At 36.0% G+C, this 26869-nt stretch overlaps 5 protein-coding genes across 8 annotated transcripts in view; 3 read left to right on the top strand and 2 right to left on the bottom strand.

Annotated features, from left to right (window-relative positions):
• LOC140957532 (uncharacterized) overlaps positions 1 to 1538 on the top strand; it is an 8782-nt gene extending 7244 nt beyond the window's left edge. For all 3 annotated transcript variants that reach the window (XM_073414844.1, XM_073414843.1, XM_073414842.1), the window contains 3 exons: positions 849 to 911; positions 1115 to 1153; positions 1228 to 1538. In XM_073414844.1, the coding sequence (XP_073270945.1) occupies positions 849 to 911; positions 1115 to 1153; positions 1228 to 1332 (207 nt within the window). In that variant the 3' untranslated portion in view covers positions 1333 to 1538. The remainder of the gene's footprint in view (positions 1 to 848; positions 912 to 1114; positions 1154 to 1227) is intronic.
• Positions 1539 to 2710: 1172 nt separating this feature from the next.
• On the top strand, positions 2711 to 5262 carry LOC140957268 (pentatricopeptide repeat-containing protein At1g10270). The gene has a single exon (XM_073414445.1). It carries the CDS (start codon positions 2772 to 2774, stop codon positions 5004 to 5006), a length of 2235 nt encoding a protein of 744 aa, XP_073270546.1. The 5' UTR covers positions 2711 to 2771; the 3' UTR covers positions 5007 to 5262.
• A 1471-nt stretch (positions 5263 to 6733) lies between these two features.
• LOC140956677 (NADPH-dependent pterin aldehyde reductase) lies at positions 6734 to 9783 on the bottom strand. Its single transcript, XM_073413527.1, has 5 exons — positions 9442 to 9783; positions 9284 to 9353; positions 8171 to 8364; positions 7852 to 8024; positions 6734 to 6999 (listed from the first exon to the last, which is right to left on the bottom strand). Exons 1-5 carry the CDS (start codon positions 9691 to 9693, stop codon positions 6930 to 6932), a joined length of 759 nt encoding a protein of 252 aa, XP_073269628.1. The 5' UTR covers positions 9694 to 9783; the 3' UTR covers positions 6734 to 6929.
• A 3334-nt stretch (positions 9784 to 13117) lies between these two features.
• Positions 13118 to 25634, top strand: LOC140956877 (DExH-box ATP-dependent RNA helicase DExH9). Of its 2 annotated transcripts, none has more exons than XM_073413785.1 (15): positions 13118 to 13427; positions 13540 to 13823; positions 14190 to 14390; positions 14474 to 14692; positions 16545 to 16880; positions 19006 to 19110; positions 19225 to 19335; positions 19788 to 20038; positions 20751 to 20874; positions 20951 to 21233; positions 21312 to 21466; positions 22559 to 22708; positions 22827 to 23059; positions 24004 to 24268; positions 24987 to 25634. In XM_073413785.1, exons 2-15 carry the CDS (start codon positions 13542 to 13544, stop codon positions 25263 to 25265), a joined length of 2994 nt encoding a protein of 997 aa, XP_073269886.1. In that variant the 5' UTR covers positions 13118 to 13427; positions 13540 to 13541; the 3' UTR covers positions 25266 to 25634. The 2 variants fall into 2 exon arrangements, with proteins under 2 accessions (XP_073269886.1, XP_073269885.1); XM_073413784.1 differs by having other exon boundaries at positions 13118 to 13453.
• A 147-nt stretch (positions 25635 to 25781) lies between these two features.
• On the bottom strand, positions 25782 to 26661 carry LOC140956878 (uncharacterized). Its single transcript, XM_073413786.1, has one exon. It carries the CDS (start codon positions 26443 to 26445, stop codon positions 25933 to 25935), a length of 513 nt encoding a protein of 170 aa, XP_073269887.1. The 5' UTR covers positions 26446 to 26661; the 3' UTR covers positions 25782 to 25932.
• Positions 26662 to 26869: the final 208 nt, after the last annotated feature.

Below are 26869 nucleotides of genomic sequence, written 5' to 3'. Positions count from 1 at the left end.
TGTTAGGTGAGATTTTAATAAATGTGGGTGGGGCCCACATTAATTAAAATATTAAAAATAACATCCCACATCGGAAGTTTACAGAAATTGCTGGAGGGAATTAGTTATAAATAGAGCTCAATTCCTTCAGTTATTGTATCCCAAAATCAAAAGCTTTTTAGCTTTGATAAATAGAGAGTGCATAGAAAAAAAGAGTGTATTTTTTTCTTGAGTGCGGGAATTCTCTTTGTGTGAGTTAGAGAAATTATTTTCTCGGTATACTCGAGTTGGGAGTGTGAGAAATATTGAGTGTATTGGTGTATACACTTGTTGTAATATTTCTTCCAGTTATAAAAGTTGCAGTGCTCCGTGGACGTAGCATATATTGGGTGAACCACGTAAATCTTTGTGTTCTTGTTGGTTATTTAATTCCGCAAGTATTGGGTACTATATTATCATCGTGATCGGCATCGCTTCGTGGGTGTAATTCCCCAACATTCTCAACCCCACGCAAACAGATATAAATTGAAATTTTATGTATGTTAGTCCTAAAGCCTTAATTTTCACCGCTCAATCTCCAACGGGGTCGCTCCTCTCCCAATTTTTTCCGGTTTTCCTTTGAGAAGAACTGGAGGTACATATTAAATGGCTCGGTTTTTGTTCTGGCTTCTCATTGATCCTACACAGGACATATTTTTAAGGAAAATACCTTTTACAGCTCTGGATGTGCTTACAAACACAAAATTCATAAATGTAACCTTGGTTTCTTTTCAACCCAAATCCTACTTCTTTTTCCTTCTATATGCATTTCTTTGGGGCTATTGCTGTTATATATATCTTTCAATTAATATTTCTGGTTCTTAATGCAGACGAGTACGGAGTTGTACAATCAATCTTCACCGTCCAAGAACTTGTCTGATTCAGAATCAGTGGTATGATTTCTTGATGCCTTCTCTCTTGTGATCAAAATAAACATATATTTGTTAAATGATTCTTTACGTACACAAATACTAAGATGTACAATCAATCTTCACCTTCAAAGAACTTGTCCGATTCAAAATCACTGCTATGATTTCTTTATGGAAACTGTATCTTCATCTGATCAAAATAAACATATTTCTGTTGTAAAATTCAGGCAAGTTCAGTGAAGGACAACTTTGATAACAGATACGCTGTAAGTTCAGTGAGACGTTTTAGTTCCATCTCAACCTATCTTTCCAAGCTAGTGATTCACTCACTTATGTGCAGGTGAGGCTAAGATCCTATCGCGAAATGAGGACTTTCAGGACTAGATGGGATAATGCGGTAAAGGAAGACGCATGTTGGATCAACCCCTTTGAACAACAGAAGTAAACCGAAAATTGTTCGATGAATGTGCCATAAGCAACAGAAACGCGATTCGTGTACAGAAAGATAATGGATATATCTGCAAAAAACTGTACATATTACAATTTGCACAGATCGTTTTTAAATTCTTCTCTTGTACAGGAATCAATATTTCAAATTTTCCACCAAGGCAAAGTTGGGAATGAACCGAGCGGTGATTGGATTGTCCAAATGCCTATGTTCCTTGCTTATTTTTGTTCACATTCTGTCGCATGACAATTGACGAGAACTTGAGTCCGGCTTTTGGTGTAAACAACTTGTACAGTGTTATAAGCTGGAGGAAAATAGTGGACATTAGTTTTTTTTATCATGCATATTGTGATAAAGTTGTATGATTTCATATAACAAAATAAGCACTTTCTCCAATTGTCGTAACAGAGTCATTTATATTTCTATATCATTAAATTATGCACAAACGTTGTGCGTGTAAAATTATAATCGTAATGTAATTTGAAAGGGTAATATGAAAAATAAGTTGCAATGACAATATTGAGAAAAATATTTGGTGTAAAGACAATTTTGGAAACATAAAATGATATCTTTTGGATGACAGATTTTTTATATAATAGTATATATGATGAAATGTGTCGTCATCTTATAACCATTGAATCAAAATATTTAGGTAATATCCCAAAATGATAAGAGTCGAATAAATCAAATAAATGATCGATGTTGAAAAGTCGTTAACCAATTGATCTTAAGTTAACTCCCAAATCGGTAAACTCAAAACCGTTTAAAAAGAGGATCAAGTCTCGTTTTTTTTCCCTATGACATAACTCTCTGACATAAAAAAATCATTAATTCAGAGCTCATTTGTTGATTGTTCTCAGTGGCTTTTTTCAGTCAAATCATGTCAAAATAACTCTAAGAAAATGGGTTCAAAACTTTCATCCTCATATTGTTGGTAATGAGAGGTGACATATGAAAAATCCGAATGACTACTAAATATAAGGAATTTGAAGAAGATGACGACTTGTTGTCAGATGTGGCAGAAAAGTTTAATATTTACGTCGATCTTGTCACTAATTGTGTAATCTAATCTGATGGAAAGAATAAGTTCAGAGGCACGAAAACAAAGAAAATCTGTTGGAAAAAAATAAATGTTGAGTTTGTTCATAAACAAGTAAGAAGCATGATGTCAATTTTTGAGATGGCTAAACACATTAGACATCTGCAAATGAAAGCATATGTTAATGGTCAGATAATGGTTCAACAGTGAATATGTGGTCGGATAAAAAGCAATTATTATATCTCATTTCAATTTTGAAAGCTAGAGGTTTATATATAATAACATTTTTTATAAAAAAAAGTTAAGTGGGCCCTGCAACATCTCATGCACACTTCACCCCGAATTAGGGTTTAAAGCTTCGGACTTTTCAGGGTTTCTTCTTGTTCATTTCAGAATCATGGCCAGTCGCCTCCTCCACCTGCTCCGCCGCTCTACCCGTCGCTACTCCACCTCCACCGCTCCTTTTCCTTACCAAGCCGCTGGCGCTTCCAATCCCCATAACCACGACCCCATAAACTCCGATTACCCGAATAGCAATCACTTCCACTCTCCCCCGCCGGACACATCCCAATATAATCCGTACCCTAATCCTCAATATCAACCGGCACCTCAATATAAACCATACCCGAATCCTCAATCTCATCCCCCGCCCTTTCAGTACAATCCTAATCAGCAATTCCAACCTTCCGCCGCCGATTCCCCAAATTTTCAGTATAGTGCGCAATTTTCCAACAATTTTCCATCGACAATTTCGAGTCCTAATCCTCCCGTCAACCCTGCATCCTCCTCCGCACCGTCTTCTGTTCCTGTGCGATCATATGGATTCTCATCCGCCGAGGAGGCGGCGGCAGAGCGCCGGCGCCGCAAGCGCCGCCTTAGAATTGAGCCTCCTCTGTATGCCCTTCGCCCCAACCCCGCCTACGCCCCACCCAACGCCAACGATCCTGACAAGCCTAAGCTACCGGATTCCACATCTGCTCTGGTGGGGAATCGTCTCAATCTTCACAATCGGGTCCAGTCTCTGATTCGTGCTGGTGACCTTGACTCAGCTTCTTATATTGTCCGCCAGTCTGTTTTCCAATCGGTCCGCCCAACTGTCTTCACTTGCAATGCCATCATTGCAGCCATGTACCGTGCCAAGCGGTACAGTGATGCGAAAGCTTTGTTTCAATATTTTTTTCGACAGTTTAATATCATACCAAATATTGTTTCATATAATAATCTAATTGTATCACATTGTGAGTCGAATGAGGTTGATGAAGCATTGAAAGTTTATGAGTACATTATAGAGAATGCACCGTACAGCCCGTCGGCAGTAACTTATCGCCACCTCACGAAGGGGCTTATTGATGCAGATCGCATACATGATGCAGTCAGTTTGCTTCGTGAGATGTTGAATAAGGGTCATGGCGCAGATTCTTTGGTTTATAATAATGTAATTCTTGGTTTCTTGAATTTGGGCAATTTAGAGAAGGCTAACGAGTTGTTTGATGAGTTGAAGGAACGGTGCACGGTTTATGATGGGGTCGTGAATGCAACTTTCATGGATTGGTTTTTCAACCAGGGGAAGCCGAAAGAGGCGATGGAGTCGTATAGGGATTTGATGGGTCGAAACTACAGGATGGTGCCTGCCACTAGGAATGTGCTTTTGGAGACGCTGTTGAGGCATGGGAAACATAAAGAAGCTTGGGATTTGTTCAATGACATGTTGGATGATCACACGCCACCAACTTTTCAGGCGGTAAATTCTGACACTTTCAATATGATGGTCAATGAGTGCTTAAAGGAAGGGAAGGTTGAGGAGGCAATGGAGGTTTTCAAAAGATCGGGGAAGGGAGTCAAGTCGAAGCCTTTCCAGATGGATGTGGCAGGTTTTAATAATATGATTTTAAGAATGTGTGAGCTTGAAATGATGGATGAAGCAGAGCAATACTATAAGCAGTTATGTGACAAGTCATTGTCTCCGGATGTTAACACGTATAGAATTTTGATTGACGCGTATATTAAGATGGATAGGGCAGATAATATGCTAGAGAAGTACTCAAAGATGGTTGAGTTAGGATTGAGGGTTATTCCACAATATGCCAATAAGTGGTTCGGTTTCTTGATTGAGAAGGGAAAGTCTTCTGATTGTATACCTATTTTGTCTAAAATGGCTGATAGAGAACCAAAACCAGATGTAACCACCTACGATATAGTGATAAGGGGGCTAGTTGAGGTAGGTAATTATGAGGCCACCATCAATGTGCTCAGAGAAATGACTAACCATGGTGTTGGCACTTCCGCGTCGCTTAAAGACTTTGTATTGGATGGTTTTGAGGAACAAGGCCGGCGGGTTGAGATTGAGAATATTTTGAACAGCCACTTAAGTCATTTCCCACCTCAGAGGCCCTTCCAAGGGACACAAGGTCCTGCAAGAATGGCTTGGTCGCCTCAAACAGCTGAACAGGGAGCAAGAAATCCTGCTTTGCCATGGCAGACAGCATCTCCTCCCCAGACAATGACTTATGATAATAATTATACTGAAACGAGAGCGTATCAACCTCAAATAACTGAACAGATGGTACATCCACAGCCCATGCCTGGCCAGGAGGCTGAACCCATGCGTATGGCAGGACAATATGGCCCATAATTTATTGGTGGGATGATTATGGTTCAATTTGATTGTTATGAAGCGCTGAAAAGGACTTATTGGTTTACAATATGAGAAGTTTTTGTAGTGATCGATCTAAATTCATTCATAAGAGCTTGTTAGTAACTTGATGGCCATAAGTTTTTGGTTGTAGCTATTTGTTCGATAGCAAAATGTGCACTGTGTATCAGACTTGATGCATTTATCATTTGTATAACTTTAACTTATATCCCATTTAGTATCTGTGATTCAAATATTCTTCGTTGCATATAATTTAGAATATTATGAAATGACTTGCTTTAGTGTTTGAATTTGAAAATTTGATGTTTTTTTATGCACCGGTTGGGAAGAACACAAAATTTTAGGAGTTCACCGTGGATCTGCATGACATAATTAATGTATATTGTGATTTGCTTCTGCTTGTGAATAAATAGTTTCTTGTTTACATATAGAGAACGTTTATGGGATTGGGGGACTGCTTGTCAAAACACAATGGTGCCTTGATTTTGTCGTGCCCCTCGTTTGCACTGAAATGGTTTGATGGTTTGTCCAAGTCGAACACAGAGTTGTCCACTTGTATCAGCTATATTCCGAACAATGAGTGAGTAGAACCAAAAACATCTCTATGTGAGAATATTCTAGATTCTCAAGAGATCATTGTTCTAAAAGACTAAATGTCGGTGTCTAGGCGTTGGTCATCACCAATCACCCCGATTTTTAGAAAAGCGATGTTTTTGGGAGCTATTAAAAAAATCATCCGTTGTCTAATGTAATATATTAATTTTTTTATTTTTTTTTAAAAAAAATCGTTTCCCGTATATTTCAATCGATTTGTATCGGATAAGTTTGAATCTTATAAGAATTATTGAAGAAAAGATGAACAAGAAGAATAAGATATCATGTAAAAAAGAAAAGCAACATAGGTCGCCCCCTAGAGCTGTTTAGAACAGTGTATGAGAGTACATTGGATGTGGCCAGCCAAATTGTTCCAAATCTCGAACATTATTTTGGTAGGAATTTCATTTCAGACGTAGGGGAAAGGTGCCATTACGCGTGCGGCCATGTTGGAAAGAAGGGCTTCGGATTGCCTAATGAATCGGTTGCGAATGAAAGCAAGGCGAAGGGGCTTTGATTCGGGAATAATTTGTGAGCTATAAACTTTCGGGCATGTAAAACTACCGAGAATATCGCTGCCATACAGACAGGCAGTTCTTCCCCATGCAAAGTTTGACCTACAGATATATGTAATCTTCAGTGTTTCGTTTTCGTTCTTGATTCGAAATTTGTTTCTTTGGTATACCTTTTGAATCGATAATGGCGGATTTGAAATACAAGTGATCCGCAGAATATCCTCTAACGAGTGAGGGTAAGGTACAAATGAATTCCAGCTGCTTCTTTGATTGTTGCATTCGTAAATTACACACGAACTGCCAAGGTTCTCATTATTACATGGTATTGATCTCATATTATTTGCTCGAAATTTTAAGTATTTTTCTACAAATATAGTTTTTATGCGTAGCAACTAAAGTGTATTCGAATGAAGAATTGCAAACATTGGAAATTTTAATAGTTTTCTTAAAATCGAAAACAAGTTTGAAAATTTTTAAATTGATTTCTTTAATAATTCATCGTTAAAAATTTTGTTATTACTAGATTCAAACAAAAAAATCGTTTTTGCGTTTTTTCAAAAAAAAAATTGAGTATCGTTATAGGCTAAAGCTCGGGTTTAGAAAAAAAATCTTTTAAATAAATGTTTATGCATTCAAGTTCATCCTAATTTTAGGAATTCACTAGAGTGTTCTGCATCTTCTCTACATTTTGCTCTATCTAACAATTTGGCCATGACCGTTTTTAAAAATGACAAAAGCAGTAGATGAGAATTGTATGGTGAAGAACCTTGGTGTATTATATCTCTCACGAAAATCACACAGTCAGAGATGCACCGTTGTCTGCTGCCGTGAGATTGAGAATCATCGAAGCTGCCTTCGGGGCCCTGTTGAGAAGAGACCAAAGGACTTGTTAGAATTTAGAACAGATCAAACATATGGGACCAAATCATATGTTTTGCAGCAGATACAGAACTGTATGAAAATCAGTTCCCCGCGAAATAATAATCAGAAGTATCAAAAATATAAAATCATTCTTGGAAGCTTCCCAGGAGTTCTAAAACATATTTATCGCAAAGAATATAAATAACATCAATTTTGTGACATCATTGAGTTATCTCAATGATAATACTACCTCAATTATTTTCAAATCCAAGAATTTTTCCACTTTCACAGTGTACTACAATCGCACTGGAAAATGATAACTTTTTACTTCGTATGAATTAAACTCTGACCAAACTAGTGACTGGATGGACCATCTAGTACACTAGAGTACTGAATCTCGAAATCAATTGATCAGTTTCAGATGGAATATCCGGAGTGAGGATTCTATAAAAGTATTCACCAGGAGAAAGAAATTCATTGAACAATGAAATAGAGACCAATGCATTCAGCTGGTTAATGTCTTAACTTCTTACGTCATGATGAACCAAAAAATATCAGTATGGCCGGATCAGAAACTGCAAAGAAGTATATAAGAAATATGCATATATGCATATAGAAAAAAACATAGTGATCAGATGACAGCATACTAAATATATACAAAGAGAACAACTTACAACTAAGATACCTTGTGGATTAGAAAATAACTGCTTACAGACAAGTATACATGCAACACTAAAACTTTGAATTATTATTCTAGAAGCAAATAAAAATCCATAATGTTATGGTTTATGCAGTTGTCTAAATTTCATAAAGCGTTATCTGTGTGTGTCTAGAGACAGAGGGAGATAGCAAACCATGATTCAGGCGTTGGATATAGATCAGCTGAACTACCAAAGCACGACTGAAGCATTTCAGTGTTAATCACCCCTGGACTAAGTGCCACTATAGCCATTCCGGGAGGTAATTCTTTTGCAACTGCCCTTGTTAGACCCTCTATTGCCCATTTCGAAGCACAGTAAGGTGCTACCTATCACGATTTAAAAACATCTCGGCAAATAAGCAAAATATAAAAAAATAACACACACACTGAGTCACAATATAAACCAGGTATGGAACTGCCGCAAAACAAATTAATCACTTGGAAAATAACTACTAACTGGCTCCAAGTTATACCTGTGCAGCAGCAGATCTTCCCCATCCAGATGACATGTTGACAATTACCCCTTGCTTTCTTTCAATCATTAGTGGAGTGAAGTGTCGTAATACATGTGCTACCCCCTTAATGTTCGTGTCAATGACAGCATCAAACTCATCTACCGGAACATCCCATATTTTGTTGTTCCTATTTATTGTCCCGGCATTGTTTACTGGAAAAGATGCAGAATTGAGTTTTAATATCAATCTGAAATGTGACAAGAATGGCTAACACAAGATCGAATGAAATGCAGATGAACTTCAATCAGTACTTGTAAAGAAAATGGGTCAAAGATGTGCATTATTATTTTTAACGCAGCTAGGTTGATGTTCTGAGGACTAATAATTTGTCATCAACTGAAATGTACTCTACAAGTAAAAAGGTAAGTGTCCCATATCATAGTATCACAGTTGAAAATCTTATGAAGTATTCAGAAAAAGTTATTCCAGTTTTACATTAAGAAGCACAAAAGAATAGTTATACCAGTTCAAATACATCTATAAAAACTAAAACACAGAGCTTGGTTAAAGTATAATCCCACCCCACTGCCACTCTGCGGGAAATTATGTTGTTTTTCTTTAAAGTTTTTCAATTTTCCTGAAGCTTAAAATTATAAGCAAAGTCTAACCCACAGAATGGAAAACCAGAAGGTGTTGGCAGAAAATCTAAGTCGTATTGTCATCCTTTGAAGCATACGCCTGCAGAGAAGCATACATCAATCACTCTTATAGAAAATCAATCTAAGCCCATAAATTCATCTCACTAATTATATTTTGAAAATCAGGACTCAGTTCCAATTGACCGAAAAGATCCATATTTCTTCTCAAAAAGAGAATGAACCACGCAAAATTCTACACCATCAACAACTAGCAAGTGCGGCGATTGCAACTTGCAACATTCAAACAATTTGTAGCAAAACAAAACCAACCTATCTATTGTTGATTTCAAAGTCACCAAGAAATAATTTCCATCACCACTCTCCGTGAATTATGTTATAAAAAAAATAGCGTTGTAATAAGAACAAGAAGTCCAATCATCTCCCATAACATAATCATACGTTAGCTTACACAAAAGACAATCAACTGATGTACCTATAATATCAGGAACAGCCTTCTTCTCCACCACAGTTCGTGCCAATTCTTTAACACCAGCATCAGACCTCTAGCATAACAGAGACATCAACAATAAGGGAGATATAAACACAAAAACGCATACGAGACCAGGAAAGCCCAAAGCTCAAGTAAATTACCACATCAATATTCAAGACGAGGTGATTATTGTTCTTGAATTTCTCGGAGGCAGCGGTGAGCTCCGACTCGAGAGAGGCAAGTTTCTCCTGGGAGCGAGAGCAGCCGATTACTGTCTGGCCAAGCTTAGCCAATTCCAACGCAAGTGCATTTCCGAGCCCTCGGCTGACCCCCGTTATCAGCACCGTTTTTCGAGTGGCTGCGTCAGCCGTGTGAATAGTCTTCGTCGCCATTGGCGGCAGCGCCGTACTCATACTCTCTCTCTCTCCACCTGCGACGAGACTCGGCCGGTTGATTTCTCTTCGAAGAGACGAAGAAAATTTGTTAGTTGTAATTGATAAACGCATTTGGATATAATTCTAAACATAATAGATTATGTTTGTCTCAAATTTATTATTTATCTATGATTTAAAAGAAACTATATAATAAAAAAATAACCAACTTAATTATTATTCAATAAAATACTAACTATGTTGATAGTGTTGAAAATTAATATTTATTTGTGTTGAAAATTAATATGTTGAATGTTGAAAATTAGGTAAAATTAGGTGTTAAATGTTGAAAATTAGTGTGTGATGATGTATGTAATGATGAAATTATTTTTGGATTGTTTTCTAAAGAAATCCTATAAATAGGTCTCCATTTGTAAAGATTTGATATAATTGAGTTGAGAGAAAAATATTATAAAGTGTGTAGTGTGATAATTTTGAGAGTTTGATATTTTTACTTTTTACCGTAAATTTTTATTTTTTCACAACAGATAGGATATACATTTGCTCGATTAATTTTATATTTTACAATTAAATACTGAAAGAAAAAAAATGAACCAGTACGTACTCAACTGATAAGTGGGTGTCATGGTGGATACTAGATATGCCCTTCGGCGGATCTCCGGGAGAATCTGCCTCTTCAGCCCATCAAGGCATGAATTGTAATGTCGTTTTATGCCCAATCATTCCGGAAAACGCTTGCATCCTCTGTCTTACTGCGGTTGTTGGCACAGAGTTAATCTATACTTATTTCTCAGATACCATCATTGCTTCTTCTCCGAGAAAAGAAGTTCACGATCCATGGGCCTTCTACCTCCACGCGGCATTGCTCCCTTTTCACTCGCATCTTTTAGTCAAGTAGCTCTTATCGGTTGAAAAAACCGCTTATCTATGAGATTCACAAATCACGAAAAATTAAGAAGAGATTAGTATAAATCCCCAACACCAATCTTAAAGTTTTCTGTAAGTGACAAAACAATGTTATTTGTTTGAGCTTCCCGTACAAAAATGCCCTAATTTTTTAAAAATCATTAATACTCTTTATTGTATATTTGAATAATCAGTAATAAGTAATAATATTATGATGTTATTTTCCCTCGCTCTTCATCTTGGATGAGAGAAAAATCAATCTCTGACGACAATATTTTTAGTACAGACGCCTACATTGATGACGAGGGGAAGAAAATCTTCCAAAGTGATGGAAGTTGTAGACGTTGCTAACGCATCTAAATTGACGAAAGTGAAGGAGGAGAATAAATCGATGAAAAAAAAAAGTTCGTTAGTTTCCCCCGAATTCTGTATTTCATGTTATAAATCGACCTAAATGTGTTTTATTCTCGATTAACTAAGAGTTTTAGTGTTTCGTTGTTGAATTTTTTGTCCTCATTTTTTAAATCCCTATTGTTTATGTTTTGTCCCATTTTTTAAAGCTTTGGAGTAGATTTTTCTGCTACTTATCTTGTTTACATTGTTTGTTTATTTGATTTTATTATGTTTTCGGATTTTTTGAATGAGTATTAAGTTCGTAATTTTCTGTTATAATTATTGAGTTTAAATGTTTTTTCACCAATTTGTAGGGGTTTGAAATTTAATTTGATTGGGATTTTCTTTTTTTGTTGTCTTTGCAATATATTATTTATTTGAAATGCTTCAATATTACGTGTAAGTTAATTAATAAATTTGTTTTTATTTCTCGTTTTCCATTTGTTTATCCTATTTTTTAGGATAATAAACTCCAGACAATTGTTCATTTACATTATTAAATACCTCAAAATTTAAAAAATTGTCTTACATGTGTTTTATTGATTCGAGAATAGATAAAAAACTATAATTTTCATCATAAAGTACAAAAAATAACACAATAAGTCTCTGTATTCAAATTAATCTTGTAATAATTTATATGTCGAGTTCCAACGAGTTGGTATATCTCTTAGGAACTTTCTAGATCGCATACCATTAGTCTTACAAAACATGTCTCACTGTTTCATTACATTTCGAATACCTAATTGGTTTAATGTGTCTATCTAATTATTTTAATCCAACTGCACACATAAATTCACAGCATGACAAATGCATCAAATATGAAAAAATAAACCACCAATTGCAGGTTCATATACTTTTTTAAGTTCATCGATATTCAAAGTGTTAGAACTAGCATTATCAAATGATACGAAAAAAATCTTTGAACTTAAATTATATTCTTCCAAAATATAACATATCAAATGAGAAATATTTTCGACAGTATGTGTTTCATCAAACACTCGATATGTAATTAATCTTTTTTGAATTGACCATGAACTATCAATCGAGTGACAAGTAACTCCTATATAAGAATGATTTTGCCAATTGTCACTCCAAATATCGGAACATATAAAAAATTTATTTTGTAAATTATAAATTTTTTAATTATTTCTTTTTTTTTTCATGAACTGATATCTTAAGTATTCAAGTGAGTGTAGTTTGTTGAACATGATTTGCAACAGATTGTCGAGACTCATGACATTAAAATTTAAAACTAAATCTAGATGCAATGACACATAAGTTTTGTTTTGAAACTTTGGATAAAAATCTCAAAGATATAATGAGATTTGTCAATTCTTCAAGCCTTCGTTTGCTTTTTGGAGACAAAACGGTTGTTTTCAGTGGTGATTTTTGACAAATATTGCATGTTATTTCAAAAGACACTAGGCAGGATATTGATCACTCCGCTATCAATTCTTCATATCTTTGGAGACATTGTATAGTTTTGAGATAGACGAAAAACATGCGATTACAGAATTAGGTTATAATGAATAATATGCTAAAATGAAAAATAAAATCGGATTGGATTGCTAATTCAGGAGATAGAAAAATTGGAGAATAAAATTACTGTTATGCGACAATAGATATTTTTGATGAAATTTTGATCAAAGATTGCAATTATTTTACTGCAGCAATAGTTGAGAGTATGCATCCGTCTTTAGACAACATTATCAACAATAGTGCATATTTTCAGCAATAATTTTAATAATTAATNACGCACGCGTTGCGTGCTTGTATAATATTTTTTATAATTCATTTGGTTTATAATTAAATGAGAATCAAAATATAATTATAAGAAATCGTGAATGACTACGCTGCAATTTGGATATATAAATTAAAAAATAAATAGAACAAGAAAGGAATAAAAAAAATGACCAGTAAAAATTGAATCTATAACTTAATGTCTAAAAAACATAAACTCTATCGTTGAGTTACATATATCTTGTATTAAAATTTTAAAATTTTATTAATATATATAATTATTAAAACAGATATTGATATCAAAAATTAATTATTCTAAGTGTCTCAAATTTAATAATATGGCATTGATAATGTATCTCAACGAGTTAAAAACTATTAATATATGCAACTTAACGTATGCAGTGTTCTTAAACCTATACGTCGTCGTCTTTAGCCCGCGTCGAATCAATTAGCTACAACACTTCTCCTTTCCGCCTCCGGCAGCAGAGGGGGGCAAAAGCAAGCTTTAACGAATCTCTTGCGCCGCCGGAGGATAACTTCGCCACCACAAATTCCAATCTTCTGGAAATTCGAGCTGTCTCTCAAATATTGAGTATTGAATTTGTAGAAAATTGTTCGCACTATTTCCGTGTCGAAGGAAAACACTCAAGAGTCGCCGGCAGAAGTAGGTATTGAAGGAGAAGCATAATCCCAAACCCTATCTTTTCGAACAAAACGTATCTCTGACGTGTATCCTGTTCAGGTAAAGTATCAATGAACGTCTTTTACTGGTTGCATGATGTATATATGACTGATACTTTGATTATTACCGTCTTTGGTGGAGTATAGGTATGGGTTCAGTGAAGAGGAAGTCGTTGGAAGCGGCGGAGAGCGAGGATGACGAGGCTCCGACGAAAAAGCAGCAGCAAGAGAATGGTTTGATGAAGACAATTGATGAGCCAGTGGCATGCCAGCATGATGTCTCTTATCCAGAGGGGTATTTGCCTCGGAAAGCTTTGAATTCAGGTTCGATAGACATAGAAAACTCGAAGCCTGCCAAAGAGTTCCCGTTTACCCTCGACCCGTTTCAGTTGGAAGCAATCAAATGTTTAGACAATGGCGAATCTGTCCTGGTATTGTTTTCTTTAAATTACTGGAAATTAGATAGATTGATGTTAATATTTTGTTCCAGTGGTAGTTTTTTTGCTAGGATTATGATAGAGAGAGAGTTTCAATGGTTGTTTACTATGGAAATATCGAGGTAAATGAATTCGCAGGAGCTTGAGTGAGGGAAAATTCTTTTGCTGGTTATTTTCTTTTAATATTTCGTTGCTCGTGAGACAAACATTGGAATTAATTTGTAAATTTACTTCTACCGCTGAACTTTGCCTTGTTGAGTTTCGTTTTTCAATTAACAGTTTGTATGGAGTCCAACTTTGTATTTTCAGCAAAGTTATGTTCCTCTGGAGGCAAAACATAACTTCTAAAACTGTGGTTAGGTGTCTGCACATACATCTGCGGGAAAGACTGTTGTGGCATTGTACGCGATTGCGATGTCATTACAGCACAAGCAACGCGTGATATATACGTCCCCAATTAAGGCTCTCAGTAATCAGAAGTACAGAGAGTTCAAAGAAGAGTTTTCGGATGTGGGGTTGATGACAGGTGATGTCACTATTGATCCCAATGCTTCCTGCTTGGTGGGTGTGATTAGCATTTGGTTAATTTTATCTTACAAAGTTTTGAATTTTTTACGTGGCTAAGGTTTGTTACTCCTTTTCAGGTGATGACTACAGAGATCTGGCGAAGCATGCAGTACAAAGGATCTGAGGTTATAAGGGAGGTAGCATGGACAATTTTCGATGAGGTGCATTACATGAGAGACAGGGAGAGAGGTGTAGTGTGGGAAGAGAGCATCGTTATGGCCCCAAAGAAATCCCGGTTTGTGTTTCTCTCAGCTACAGTTCCCAATGCGAAGGAATTTGCTGATTGGGTTGCGAAGGTGATCATAGCACGTTATGCTATTCACTAAAATTATGACAGATGCTTTTAATTTGAAACTTTAATGCATTGTTATGCTTAATAGATACATTGATGAAGACTTGAAGCAATCATTAAAAACTTGACGGTTCACTTGAACTCCCTAGGAATGTTAAACTGAAGTCCAATATTCTGTTGGATTTTTTATTTAAATATTATATTTAATATGTTTATAATACCGTTAAAAAGCACCAGCTCTGTGTTTTGTTGAAATTTTTATGTGAGCTCTTGACACTCTCACAAATCCCCTTCTAGCAATATAATGATGTGTTCCTACTTGGTTTTCTGGGCTGGTTTTGGATACGATTTTTGTTTGTATTCAAATGGTTGATTGCACTTGAAATACCTTGGAGGTTGGAACTACTTGAAAAGAGAAGCCAGCAAGGATGCATGGATCCCTTGGAGAAGAGGCTAGATAAGAAATTAAAGTTATATCATCAATTTTTCTTAAAAATGAATCCTTCAATATTTTGTATCAAGTATCTACTCATTACAGTCCTCTATGGTCGTGCTTGGTTAGAAAGGTAAATCATGGAATGATTATTTATGAATTGACATATAATTTAATTTCATTGGATAAAGGTAAAATGTTACAATTTGGATTAATTTCTCTAACATATTTTTTAAATGAATACTTAAAAACTATCTATTTTTTTCTGATAAATTACTAATTTTTTCCATATTTCTTATGTATTTTTCTTCTTATTCAAAATTTGCACCAACTCTATGATTTTTTTTTCTCGTTTCCTCAACTTTGATAGCTTTTCCACTCTTCTTTTTGTTTTTAATTTATACTTCTTCCATATTATTTAAAAACCCAACTCTCTCTGGTCATTCCCCTTTTTTCCTCTGTTTTTAATTCATAGCCTTTTCTACACAATTTCCCACGGCTAAAGAATTTAAAAGCTGTTGCCACTGCACCCACTGTTTTTATGTCTTCGACTCACTACAAGTTAGCACTGCAACATAAAACTCCACCGTGTCTGCCCTATTCTATACCACTTCCTACCAATCTTTTTACTTCTTTCCTTGTTTTCAGTTGGCCAATTCAACACCAAACATTTCCACAACTCTTCTTCCCTGTTTTGTCTCCTATTTTTCTTAAAGATTTGCGAAGATTTTAAATTCCAGGCTTCCAGCCACTGTAACGATTAGAGAAAGAGTTGGTTTTGTGTTAGATGCTGAGGCCGAGATCAATCAGGGGTTTGTTGTTTTCTTCATCTAGAAAAGGTNGGGGGGGGGGGGGGGGGGGGGGGAGCCAAAAAATTTGATTAAATCTGATTATATAGCAATCACACTTATATCCTATGAACCTTATGCAGCCTTCTAAAATTTGGATAAGTGGTCAAGAGCCCAAAAATACTCAACTAAAAATTTGATTAAATCTGATTATGTAACAATCACATTTATATCATGTGAACCGTATGCAGCCTTCTTTATTTTTACTTTATTTTATCCCCCAGGGTCTCCAGTTTAATTCCTTTTCATTAAATGAATTACACAATTGATAAACACCAAGGCCTTGCTTGTTTGGGCTTTCACGTGGAGATTCAAGAACAGTATATCATTTTCAAAATTTCTTGCTGAACTTGTTTTCAAAACTTTTTTTAAGACAGTTGAGTTTAAGATAATTAATAAACGTAATTAAATGCCTCTGAAGTTGTTCGAAGAGTCTCTTAGGAGTTCTTACTCTAGAATAATGACATTTGTACTTTAGTACGACGGTGTTTGGAAAAATTATGAATTACCTTTGTTATATTACCTATTTTAGACCATTAAAACATGGATGTGCTTATATCATTCTCGGAATACAGGTGCACCAACAACCATGTCATATTGTTTACACGGATTATAGGCCTACACCGCTTCAACATTACATATTCCCTTCTGGAAGTGATGGTCTTTATTTGGTGGTCGATGAAAAAGGAAAGTTTCGCGAGGACAGCTTTCAGAAAGCTCTAAATGCACTAGTTCCTATTAATGAAGAACGAAAGAAGGATAATGGGAATCGGCATAAGGGTTTAGTTGGTGGAAAAGCTGGCGAGGATAGTGACATATTTAAAATGGTGAAAATGATTATCATGCGCCAGTATGATCCTGTCATATGTTTCAGTTTCAGCAAAAGAGAGTGTGAATTTCTTGCAATGCAGGTATAAATTTTTTTTGTTTTAAATGTTCTTCAACTACTCATGTATGTGCATTAGTTGCTGATTACCTTCTGAAAGAAAGAAATCTGTAGAAAATATAAAAACTTATTTATAAATAAGATTTATTTAGGCATTTTTAGTTTAGATAGATATTCTAGATCTTGTATTTTCGAGTTGTAGTTTTTATCATCCCTAGGAGAGATATCAGATGTTCCAGTTGACAAGGATCAGTATCAATGATACTTGGGAAAATTAATCTATTTGTCCTATACAAGGCTGGATTTTGTCGTTGATGGTAGGTGTTGTGAGTCGGTATCGCATTCACCATATGAAAACCATCGAAAGAGAGTTAATAAGATCCTAAGACATTTGAAGAGTAATGCAGAAGTTGAGTTTAGAGCCCTTCTAGTCCGCCTTCGTAGTTGGATCCTACTTTGGTTTAACTTTTTCGATTTGCCTAGAGAGAAATGGGATTTTGCTGCTTTGTTATTGTGAATAAGGGAAGGGAATGAACTTCAAGTCCTTCGTGGGACATCCATGGGAGGTTGGGCAGCAGAGGCGCTCTCCCCAAAGAAGGGAGACTTATTTGGTTTGAGGTGGGGGAGTTAACAGGTCAAGCTGGGCCTAGTTCAATAGAAAGAAGGACTGGATCTGGGGGCACGGGAGCAAATGAAGTACGTGAGATGCTTTTTTTAAAGGAAATTAAATTATATGTATTAGTTAGAATCAATAATTACAGATAGCGGACATGGGATCCGCACAGAAAGAAAAAAGGCAAAAAACATAGTCAACGACACATATAACTCCAATTTCTAACTAAATCTAAAAGGGAGAAGTTCTTAAACTCTCATGTTTTCCAATCCAGCTAGATGTCCGAATTTTGATCTTGTCCCAACATTCTTCAACCAACTCCTCTAAACTGTCAAAAATTCATCTATTCATCTCCAATCATACTGACCAACAAATACAATGAACTACTACTGTACAAAAAATTCTGCCCCTCCTACCAAGATCGCGTCCAAAATCTGCCACAAATAGCTCGTGCGACGATCTTGGAACTACCCAAACCAAACTCGTTTCCTCAAATGCTCTAAACCAAAGACAATTCGTGAAAGAACAATGAATAAGTAGATGATTGTGATTTTCCACCTCACTTGGGCACAATACACACCAATTCGGAAACAGAGCACACGAAGGTCACTTCTTTTGCATCATCTCACAAGTAGGTAGCTTACCTAGTATCGTGGTCCGCGGGAAGACACGAACCTTTGGTGAGATTGGAGCTTTCCAAAAAACATGAAAGAGAGGAAATAAAGAAAACCACTGATCGGAAAGAAAAACTCGTTGAAGGATTTGACTGAGAAAACTCCTTAAAGATCATGTCCCAAACCCACCCTGATATCATCAACCCCTCAATCAATCTGACCCTCTCTAAACTTCCTAACAAAGACCTTAATTCACTTCCTCATCCCTCATATCCTTACGTGATATGTTATGGTTAGATTGTTAGAAGGAATACTTGAAATGAAAGTAGATGAAGTCGGCGATGAGACTATTTCGGAATAATAAATAAGCCGTAAGCATTGCAAACAATCACGTCTTGGACGATCGTATTAGGCATGTTAAAATTGACAGAGACTTCATCAATAAAAGCTAAATATGTAATTATTTGTATGACATTCGTAACTCCAGAACTACGATGACGTGCTAACTAAGGACATTTCATAACAAAATTTCATATCTTTCATTGACAAGTTAGACATGATCAGTATCTATGCTCGAACTTGAGAGTGCAGCAAAATATAAAGATTTATCTAAAGACAAGATTTATTTAGGTATTTTTAGTTGATATTCTTGATACCGCGGTTTTGAATAATCGGTGTATAATCCCTACAATTGTTGGAGCTAATATTGGTGTATAATCCCTACAATTGTTGGAGCTAATGTAGAAGTATATAGCCTATATCGCAATTCAATGTAGTGTATTTTTTATATGTATAGAAAATAAGAATAATGGAATACTCTTCACTCTCTATCATGCCTCTGTGTGCAAAATTCTTGAGCAATTTGTTGTTCCTTATTCTGCTGATCTCTTGTCATTGAGTAACACTTTCCTCATTTAAAGTAGATGGCAAAAATGGATCTGAACAATGATGATGAGAAGGTGAATATTGAAATTATATTTTGGAGTGCTATGGATATGCTATCTGATGATGATAAAAAGCTGCCACAGGTCAGATTTTGTGCCGCTATGTGGATAATAAGAAGCTATTTCCATCCATTGTGATTTTCTTTATGTATTTTTCTATGCACTCTTATACTAATTTCAATTATTGACTTATTCCAGGTCTCGAACATGCTTCCCTTATTGAAAAGAGGAATAGGTGTGCATCATTCTGGTTTGCTTCCCATATTGAAGGAAGTTATTGAAATTCTATTCCAGGAAGGATTCATCAAGGTTGATAGGAAGCCTCTTGTTCTTAACCTTTTTCGCCTCTTTTCTCCTCTTGTCATAGTGGTCTTAAAATTTCATTATAATTTTGGCATTCTTTCTTATAAAACTGCAATGGTTCATCATGGAATGTTATAGCAATGCGCATATCTGCTGTGCTAATTGGTCATGTTGCAAAATCTACCTGCTGGTAAGCTGTTGGTGAATTTGTGTAATTTAAAATAAAAGAAGATAGTCCCCTTACGAAACTTTCATTATTGGGTCATCAAAGACATTCTTTATGTATAAAGGTGTGGTCTTAGCTATGGCTTCTAAGCTATCGGATTCTAATTGGATGACCCATACCTTTTTATCGGACCTTTCTTGAATCTTCTCTCTTTAATAGCCCACACTTGTAAGTTTCTTTCTCACGTCACTTTCTTATTGTTACTTCTTTTTTTTCATTTTGTTTCTTGCAGTGTTTGTTTGCGACAGAGACCTTCAGCATAGGGCTGAACATGCCTGCCAAAACTGTTGTCTTCACGAATGTCCGCAAATTTGATGGAGATAAATTTAGGTGGATATCTAGTGGGGAATACATACAAATGAGTGGTCGTGCTGGTCGCCGTGGAATTGATGAACGTGGAATCTGTATCCTAATGGTTGATGAGAATCTAGAACCTTCTACAGCTAAGCTGATGTTAAAAGGAAGTGCTGATCCTTTGAACAGGTGATCTCTTGGACCTGGTATTAAGTAACATACTTGTAAGGCACATTAAAAGAGGATGAATAGCAAGATCTTGGTAGTAGTGTCGAATTGTTTGTTTCTTCAGTTAGTTTTTGAGGAGTCTTTTGCTTTTTTTGTATTGTATCAAATATATTAATTAGTCTATGCAGAGAAGCTGCTGGTAATCAATTAATATCCTGATTTCTGGTTAGTGTTTTCAATTGATATGAATTTTTGCTTGCCAGGAATTCATTTAGCATTTCTCTATGGCATATGCTTTTATATGTTCATGACACCTAGATGTATGTGTCACTGGATTGTATTGATGGCATCTAGCTTGATATGAGCAAAAGTTAATTGTTTTTATTTGAGTTGTTGATGTTTTGTGCTTTCCAATTGTTTGCTACTTGATTGATGTCTCGGCAGTTTTGACATTAAATTGTGGTATGATATTTTGGCAGCTTTTGTTTGCTGTTTAACTTATGGTATTGAGCATCAATGATAATTCTATTACTCTTACATCAAAATCCGTGCAGTAGACGCACTGTCATTTATATTATGGTTGAAATATTCAATGAGCTTGGGGATCATGTGTATTCTCTGTGGCTGAATCCCGACTTGGACAAATGTTCTTTTACCACTAAAAAGTATCCTGAGCCTGGTAATGTTTAAATCTCAGTTTCTTCTCCTCATAGATTGGCCTGTTACATTTCAGTGCATTCCACTTGAACTACAATATGTTATTGAATCAAATCCGAAGTGAAGATGGTGATCCTGAGACTTTGCTCCGTAATTCTTTCTATCAATTTCAAGCTGACCGAGCCATTCCTGATCTTGAAGTAAGTTGATTTATAAGAAATTATCAGCAGGCCTCAAATGCTAGAATTCTAATAACTAGGGGCATTATCTTTGCAGAAACAAGCAAAAGTCCTTGAAAAGGAGAGGGAGTCGATGATAATAGAAGGGGAAGATAGCTTGGAGGATTATTACTCTTTGCTAGAGCAATATAAAACCTTGAAAAAGGATGTCCGTGACATAGTGCTCTTGCCAAAACACTGCTTACCCTTCCTGCAGCCTGGCAGGCTTGTGTGCATCCAATGTACAAAGAATGATGAGAATTCATCTTCTTTTTCTGTCAAGGATGACGTGACTTGGGGAGTCATGATTAATTTTGTGAGGATTAAAGAAGTTTCTGAAGGTGAGATGATTTTCTGTTAGATTAGGATCTTAATGTATTTTTAAATTCATAATCATCTATTGGAAATGTTAATCTCAGAGGATGCAAATAAGAAGCCTGAAGACTCGAGCTATATGGTGGATGTTCTCACAAGATGTCGTATGCAGAAGGATGAACTTGCTAAAAAAACAGTCAGGATCATTCCAATTAAGGAGCCTGGCGAGCCTGCTGTTGTTTCAATTCCCCTTTCACAGGTGAATCGGCACATTTGTTACTCTTATATGCCTCCTTCTATGTTGCATAGATATGGGTACGGGTATTGTATCGAATGTAATACGGATACGGCGATTCGGCAACTTTTGAAAATATAAGATACGATACGGATATGATAGGATAATCATTAAAAATGATCCAGATAGAATGCAATATTTTATCAGTCATAATATCTCAAGTACAAAACATAAAACACTAGATCCAGAAATTGGGCTTACATGCTGCGAGCACTTCAGATGAGTGGAGCAGAAAGTCAGAAACAATAATTTAGGGCTTACATGCTGTGAGCGGCGTCGGCGTCGGCAGAAAGGGAGGCGGGCGACGTCAGACTTAAGAGGAGTGAAGATGAGAGCCGAGCAGAATGCTAGAAACGAAAAGATCAATTAGAAATTTAGAACTTTAAAAACCCAATTCCTTTTTATTAATTGTTTTCCAGTTAGTCCTCGGAAATTTCAATAATTTTTCAATTAACCCCTAAAACTTTACATTATTTGCAATTTTGCCCAAACGTATCCGAAAAAACGTATCCGTGCTGCGCCGTATCCATGGTATGTTCTACCGTGTCCAAAACGTATCTTACAGATCAACGACACGGTTTTTGTTGTATCCGTGTCCGATATCTTAAATTTTTTTGGGCATCCGTGCTACATGGGCCTCCTTGTGGTTCACCTTATTGCTTACACTAGCCTTCGCGAAAGAAACATGATTGAGGAAAAATGCATTAATAAACTACCTAAGATTTGTAAATATTGGTTCAATAGAACCGACATTATTATTTTGTCTTGGTTTCAAGATTTTTTTTTGCTGAAACACCCAAGTTTACTATTCTGATGAAAATTTTCAGGCAAATGACATTTAACATCCTCATGAAAATGTAAGAAACCTTCCGCATAGAGTTAATGGTTGTTTAAAACCCTGCGTTTTCGGTTGGGACATGAGCAAATTCTTTTTAGATAATTGATCTTTGGCAATCTTTGTTTATAAAGTACACATCAACCAGTTTAGTTTTCTTTCTTTTAGAATTTGAATTTTTGAAATGTGACTTCTTTCTCCTTTGTTTTATTTTTTGGCAGATTGATTGCTTGAGTAGTATCCGAATAGTAATACCAAACGACCTACTGCCAGTTAAGGCTCGAGAAAATACACTGAAGAAAGTGTCTGAAGTTCTCAATAGATTTGTGAAAGAAGGCACGCCTCTCCTAGATCCTGAAGATGACATGAAGGTATGCTACAGTTATTATCATAATTTTTATATTGGTTTTTTACCGCTAGCTATCTGGTTTTTCTTCTTCTTCTGCTACTTCTTCTTTTCTTTTTTGTAAATTTTGGTATATTCTTCAGGTTCAAAGCAGCTCTTATAGGAAGGCAGCACGTAGAATAGAAATGTTGGAGAACCTTTTTGAAAAGCATGAAATTGCCAAATCTCCACTGGTTGAGCAAAAGCTAAAAGTTCTGCACACAAAGAAAGAACTTACTGCCAAAATCAAATCTATAAAGAGAATGATTCGGTCTTCTTCAGTATTAGCATTCAAAGGTGAACTTAAAGCAAGGAAAAGAGTACTGAGGAGAATGGGGTAATGTCTTATTGTTCTCTTGTATGTCGGAAGTGACTATTGAATATTTTACTTTTGAGCTGCATATTTTCTTCTTCGCAATGTAAGGGTGAGCTATCTCACATAATTTAGCTCCTGTTGACCCCGTTTTGAGATCCTTTTTCGATTGATCTACTAAACTGCAGCAGCAGCAGGACATTGAACTCTTTAAGAAAAAATTTTGTCTTGTATTCAATGATTCGGTGTAATTTTCTCATCCCAGTTAGCATCCGCATCTTCGATTTACTATACTTCGTTTTTTCCTTTCTTATTTTGTGTATCCTTTGATTTCTCTGTTGCAGTCTATTAAGATTTCTTCTACCCTGAAGAAAATGGTTGTGAATTGAACGAAGTAAACTGCAGTGTCTTTGATGTGAATAACATTTATTTTACTTGCTCTATTTGCCCATGAAAAACGATCATATATATTCCTGTTAGTGTATCATCTTGTCCCATCAAAACCAAGGTTACTGATTATAACATGGGAAAGAATGGGAATTGGGTTCTTTTTTTTACTAATTGATAAGCTGGGCAAGGGTCATTTCATCAGTGTTTCTAGGATCCGCTAATGCATTTAAACAAACACTTCATTCTTTTGTTTTGAAACTTGTTGAACCAACTTGAACAATCAAATGGATCTGCATGACATTTACCCTCATCTTCCGAAGTTACAATACTTGTGCGGAAGTTACTTGATATTATTCAACCATTCACCATTTATTTTGCATTTCTAGGCAACGCCTTTTAAAATATTGGGCAATTCTAAAACCCCAAGTGTTACCACTTACCAGTCATCCTGTCATGTTGCTTCTGTTGACATCCATTGTTCTTGCATGCATTTCATTTGGGGATTTGGTTGTTGGTTGTTTTTTGCGTTACTTAAATAATTTATGTTATATAAAAATTTTGATCCAAAAAACTTACAGATATATTACGAGTGATGATGTTGTGGAGCTGAAGGGCAAAGTTGCATGTGAAATCAGCAGCGCAGATGAATTGACACTGACGGAACTTATGTTCAATGGGGTTCTGAAGGATGTTAAGGTGGAGGAGATGATATCTCTTCTTTCGTGTTTTGTGTGGCGAGAAAAGCTACAGGAAGCCCAAAAGCCTCGAGATGAACTTGAGATGCTTTTCATGCAATTACAGGATACAGCACGTAAAGTTGCCAAGGTTCAGCTCGAGTGCAAGGTATCTTCAGACAATAATATGGTTTTATTTTAGATTGTTTGATGCTTTAATTATTAATGATCTACTCGGGGAATGTTATTGGCGTTAACTGCATTTTGCGTTTGAAGCAGTTGTCCAGCATTATTGGGAAAAAATGGTAAATGTCTAAACAATGTGATATAAGATACAAGTAAGCTTATTTTAAATCAGGAGACAGGTGATATTGGCTAGACTTATGTACAGGGCCCAATTTGCAACTCGTTCTCCACATCCAAAATCCAATTAAGAGGATCTCCCTACATGATTGTTTGTGCAAAATTGTGTAATACTGCTGTCGAATAATGGATTTTTGTATTTTTTTTTAATGTTCTCGAGTGTTGGTAGGTGCTGTATCTAATCATTTAAGGAATTTACTCTTGCTTGCTATTTTCTTTCAAGTTTTTTAACTTTCAACGGATGTCAACAAATGACAGACATATTTTCTGATTCCAGTATGAGAACCGTGCTTTCCTAAGTGCCACATACAAACATAAACAAGTGTGTTCTGTATATTTTACAATTTAATATCTATTTTATCTCTGCCATTGTTATTTCTGATGTGACACCTCCCTCCGCGTTATGAACAAGCATTAATATTTCCTGTTACTGTTTTTCACATTTAAATGGGGATTGCCGTAGCCCTAGTATTCAATCAATTGAATACAATTATCTAACTGAGGATTTTTTCCCTTGGCGTCAGGTTCAAATCGATGTTGATAGTTTTGTGAGTTCTTTCAGACCAGATGTTATGGAGGCGGTTTATGCTTGGGCAAAAGGATCCAAATTCTATGAAATTATGGAAATATCACAGGTGTTTGAGGGAAGCTTGATCAGGGCTATCAGGAGGTTGGAGGAAGTCCTTCAGCAGCTGATTCAAGCAGCTAAATCAATTGGAGAAACAGAGCTTGAAGTAAAATTTGAAGAAGCTGTCACCAAGATCAAGAGAGATATTGTCTTTGCAGCATCATTGTATTTGTAGTGCATGCCTGCTGGATTTTCCTGATGATAGATTGTCTTTTATTATGATTTGATGCAGAAGGTGTATTTATATCTAAACAATGCAATGATGACAAGAAGTTGCAATGAAGTTAACATATTTCTATCGGCTGGGAACTGAATCAACGGAGTTGTTGCGACAGGGTTGCTGCAAACAATTTATGTTCTTGAATTTTGATACAACATAATGGAGACTCATCAAGGTGGCCCTGAAGACCGAAGTTACAAATTTAAGAGCTATTTACATATTTGTGTTTTCTTATAGAATTGGTAGGTCTCGGTTATGGATATTTGATTGAACTTATCTTTCATGCTAGTCAGATTATAATTCGTTCATTAAGTTATCTTTTTGGCAATTAGTTTCGCGGTATACGAAGAAAATTATGGACGATATTTTTCCTTGCAACCTAGTTTAACCGATCACATATACCTAGTTTGTCTTGCATTTAGGTCTGCCCTTTGTTGTCTTTTCTCCATTAGTCATCATTCTTTGTGATGGTTTAAATCATGTAATGGTAGTTTGAAGCACGATGTGAATTAGGCGGACCTTTACTTCGATGCAAACACCTCGATACAAAGGGGAATCAGCAATCAGGGGGCAGAAATTGTATAAATTTTTTTATGATTTACAGCCATCGTTTTAGAGAAGATCAAGCTTCCCTAATGTGAAAACAGGGAAAAACACACCTTACCATGTGGACCCCGATGTTAAGAACACATCCAAAATCGCCATTAGCCCTCTCTGATTTTTTGGATTCAAGAACCACAGGAGTACCATAAACTGGATTCGGGACCAGATATTGCTGATACGAGGAGCTGTCTGCAGGAGACTTCTCTTTCTTTGCCGTTGGAGTATCATTGATTAGTTCTGGTGGAGAAAATTGTGCTTGAATTCTTGAATTGTCAGAGCTTGTAGATGCTGAATTCACCTCAGATTGTAGAAGGGTCTCTTCGGATTCATGATCAAACTCTAGCCATGGCGGTAAGGGTGGGGCGGAAGGCGAAACCGGCTGGTAGTGATTGTGCCAGGCGTGATAAGCTGGAAGTGGTGGAGATGGAGCTGGCCGTCTCGGTGGTGGCTTTTCGGTAGTGAACTGGAGCTTAGTTTTCCTCTTCTTTCTTGGCCAAAATTTGAGCTTTTTCAAAGATTTGATCACCTTCATTTGGCTTCTGTGCTCTTCAAACGTTGTGTCTTAGTTTGGGGTTTGGACATTTGAATTTGTTTTGTGTACACGAAATTGGAAAGATGGAGATTTGGAATCTTAAGCGTTCGAAAAAAGGTTACTTTATTAGTAGCTTTTATTTTCAAAACATAAGCAAATATTGTTTTCAAATTTTGTGACCGTTGCCCTTTCCACCACACCAATTTCTAGTTCTCTTGATTTGTCGGCAGTCGGGAGCTACATATGATGAGCACATGGAATCATGAATCAAATTATGTGAAGGTTTTTGTCTCTCTTCGAATATTTTATTTTATATATTATTTTAATATTTTTTTACGATTTTAATAATTTGAATGCTCTGAGAAAAAAATAATTTCATATAATTTTACGGAAAAATCCTAAATAATTTTTTTATGCAGAACTA

Source organism: Primulina huaijiensis, chromosome 14, assembly GCF_012295235.1.
Source record: "Primulina huaijiensis isolate GDHJ02 chromosome 14, ASM1229523v2, whole genome shotgun sequence".
Taxonomy (NCBI): domain Eukaryota; kingdom Viridiplantae; phylum Streptophyta; class Magnoliopsida; order Lamiales; family Gesneriaceae; genus Primulina; species Primulina huaijiensis.
The sequence above is the reverse complement of the archived record's forward strand: the minus strand, read 5'-3'. Positions and strand labels throughout refer to the sequence as shown.

Coding starts and splice junctions, on each gene's coding strand:
- LOC140956677 (XM_073413527.1), bottom strand. CDS start 9,693: ATGAGTACGGCGCTGCCGCCAATGGCGACGAAGACTATTCACACGGCT. Junction 8,365..9,283: donor GGCTGTTCCTGATATTATAG/GTACATCAGTTG, acceptor CATCTTTTCCAG/TAAACAATGCCGGGACAATA. Junction 7,000..7,851: donor TATCCAACGCCTGAATCATG/GTTTGCTATCTC, acceptor TCTTCTCAACAG/GGCCCCGAAGGCAGCTTCGA.
- LOC140957268 (XM_073414445.1), top strand. CDS start 2,772: ATGGCCAGTCGCCTCCTCCACCTGCTCCGCCGCTCTACCCGTCGCTAC.
- LOC140956878 (XM_073413786.1), bottom strand. CDS start 26,445: ATGAAGGTGATCAAATCTTTGAAAAAGCTCAAATTTTGGCCAAGAAAG.
- LOC140956877 (XM_073413785.1), top strand. CDS start 13,542: ATGGGTTCAGTGAAGAGGAAGTCGTTGGAAGCGGCGGAGAGCGAGGAT. Junction 21,467..22,558: donor TTTCAATTCCCCTTTCACAG/GTGAATCGGCAC, acceptor ATTTTTTGGCAG/ATTGATTGCTTGAGTAGTAT. Junction 23,060..24,003: donor AGAGTACTGAGGAGAATGGG/GTAATGTCTTAT, acceptor AAAAACTTACAG/ATATATTACGAGTGATGATG.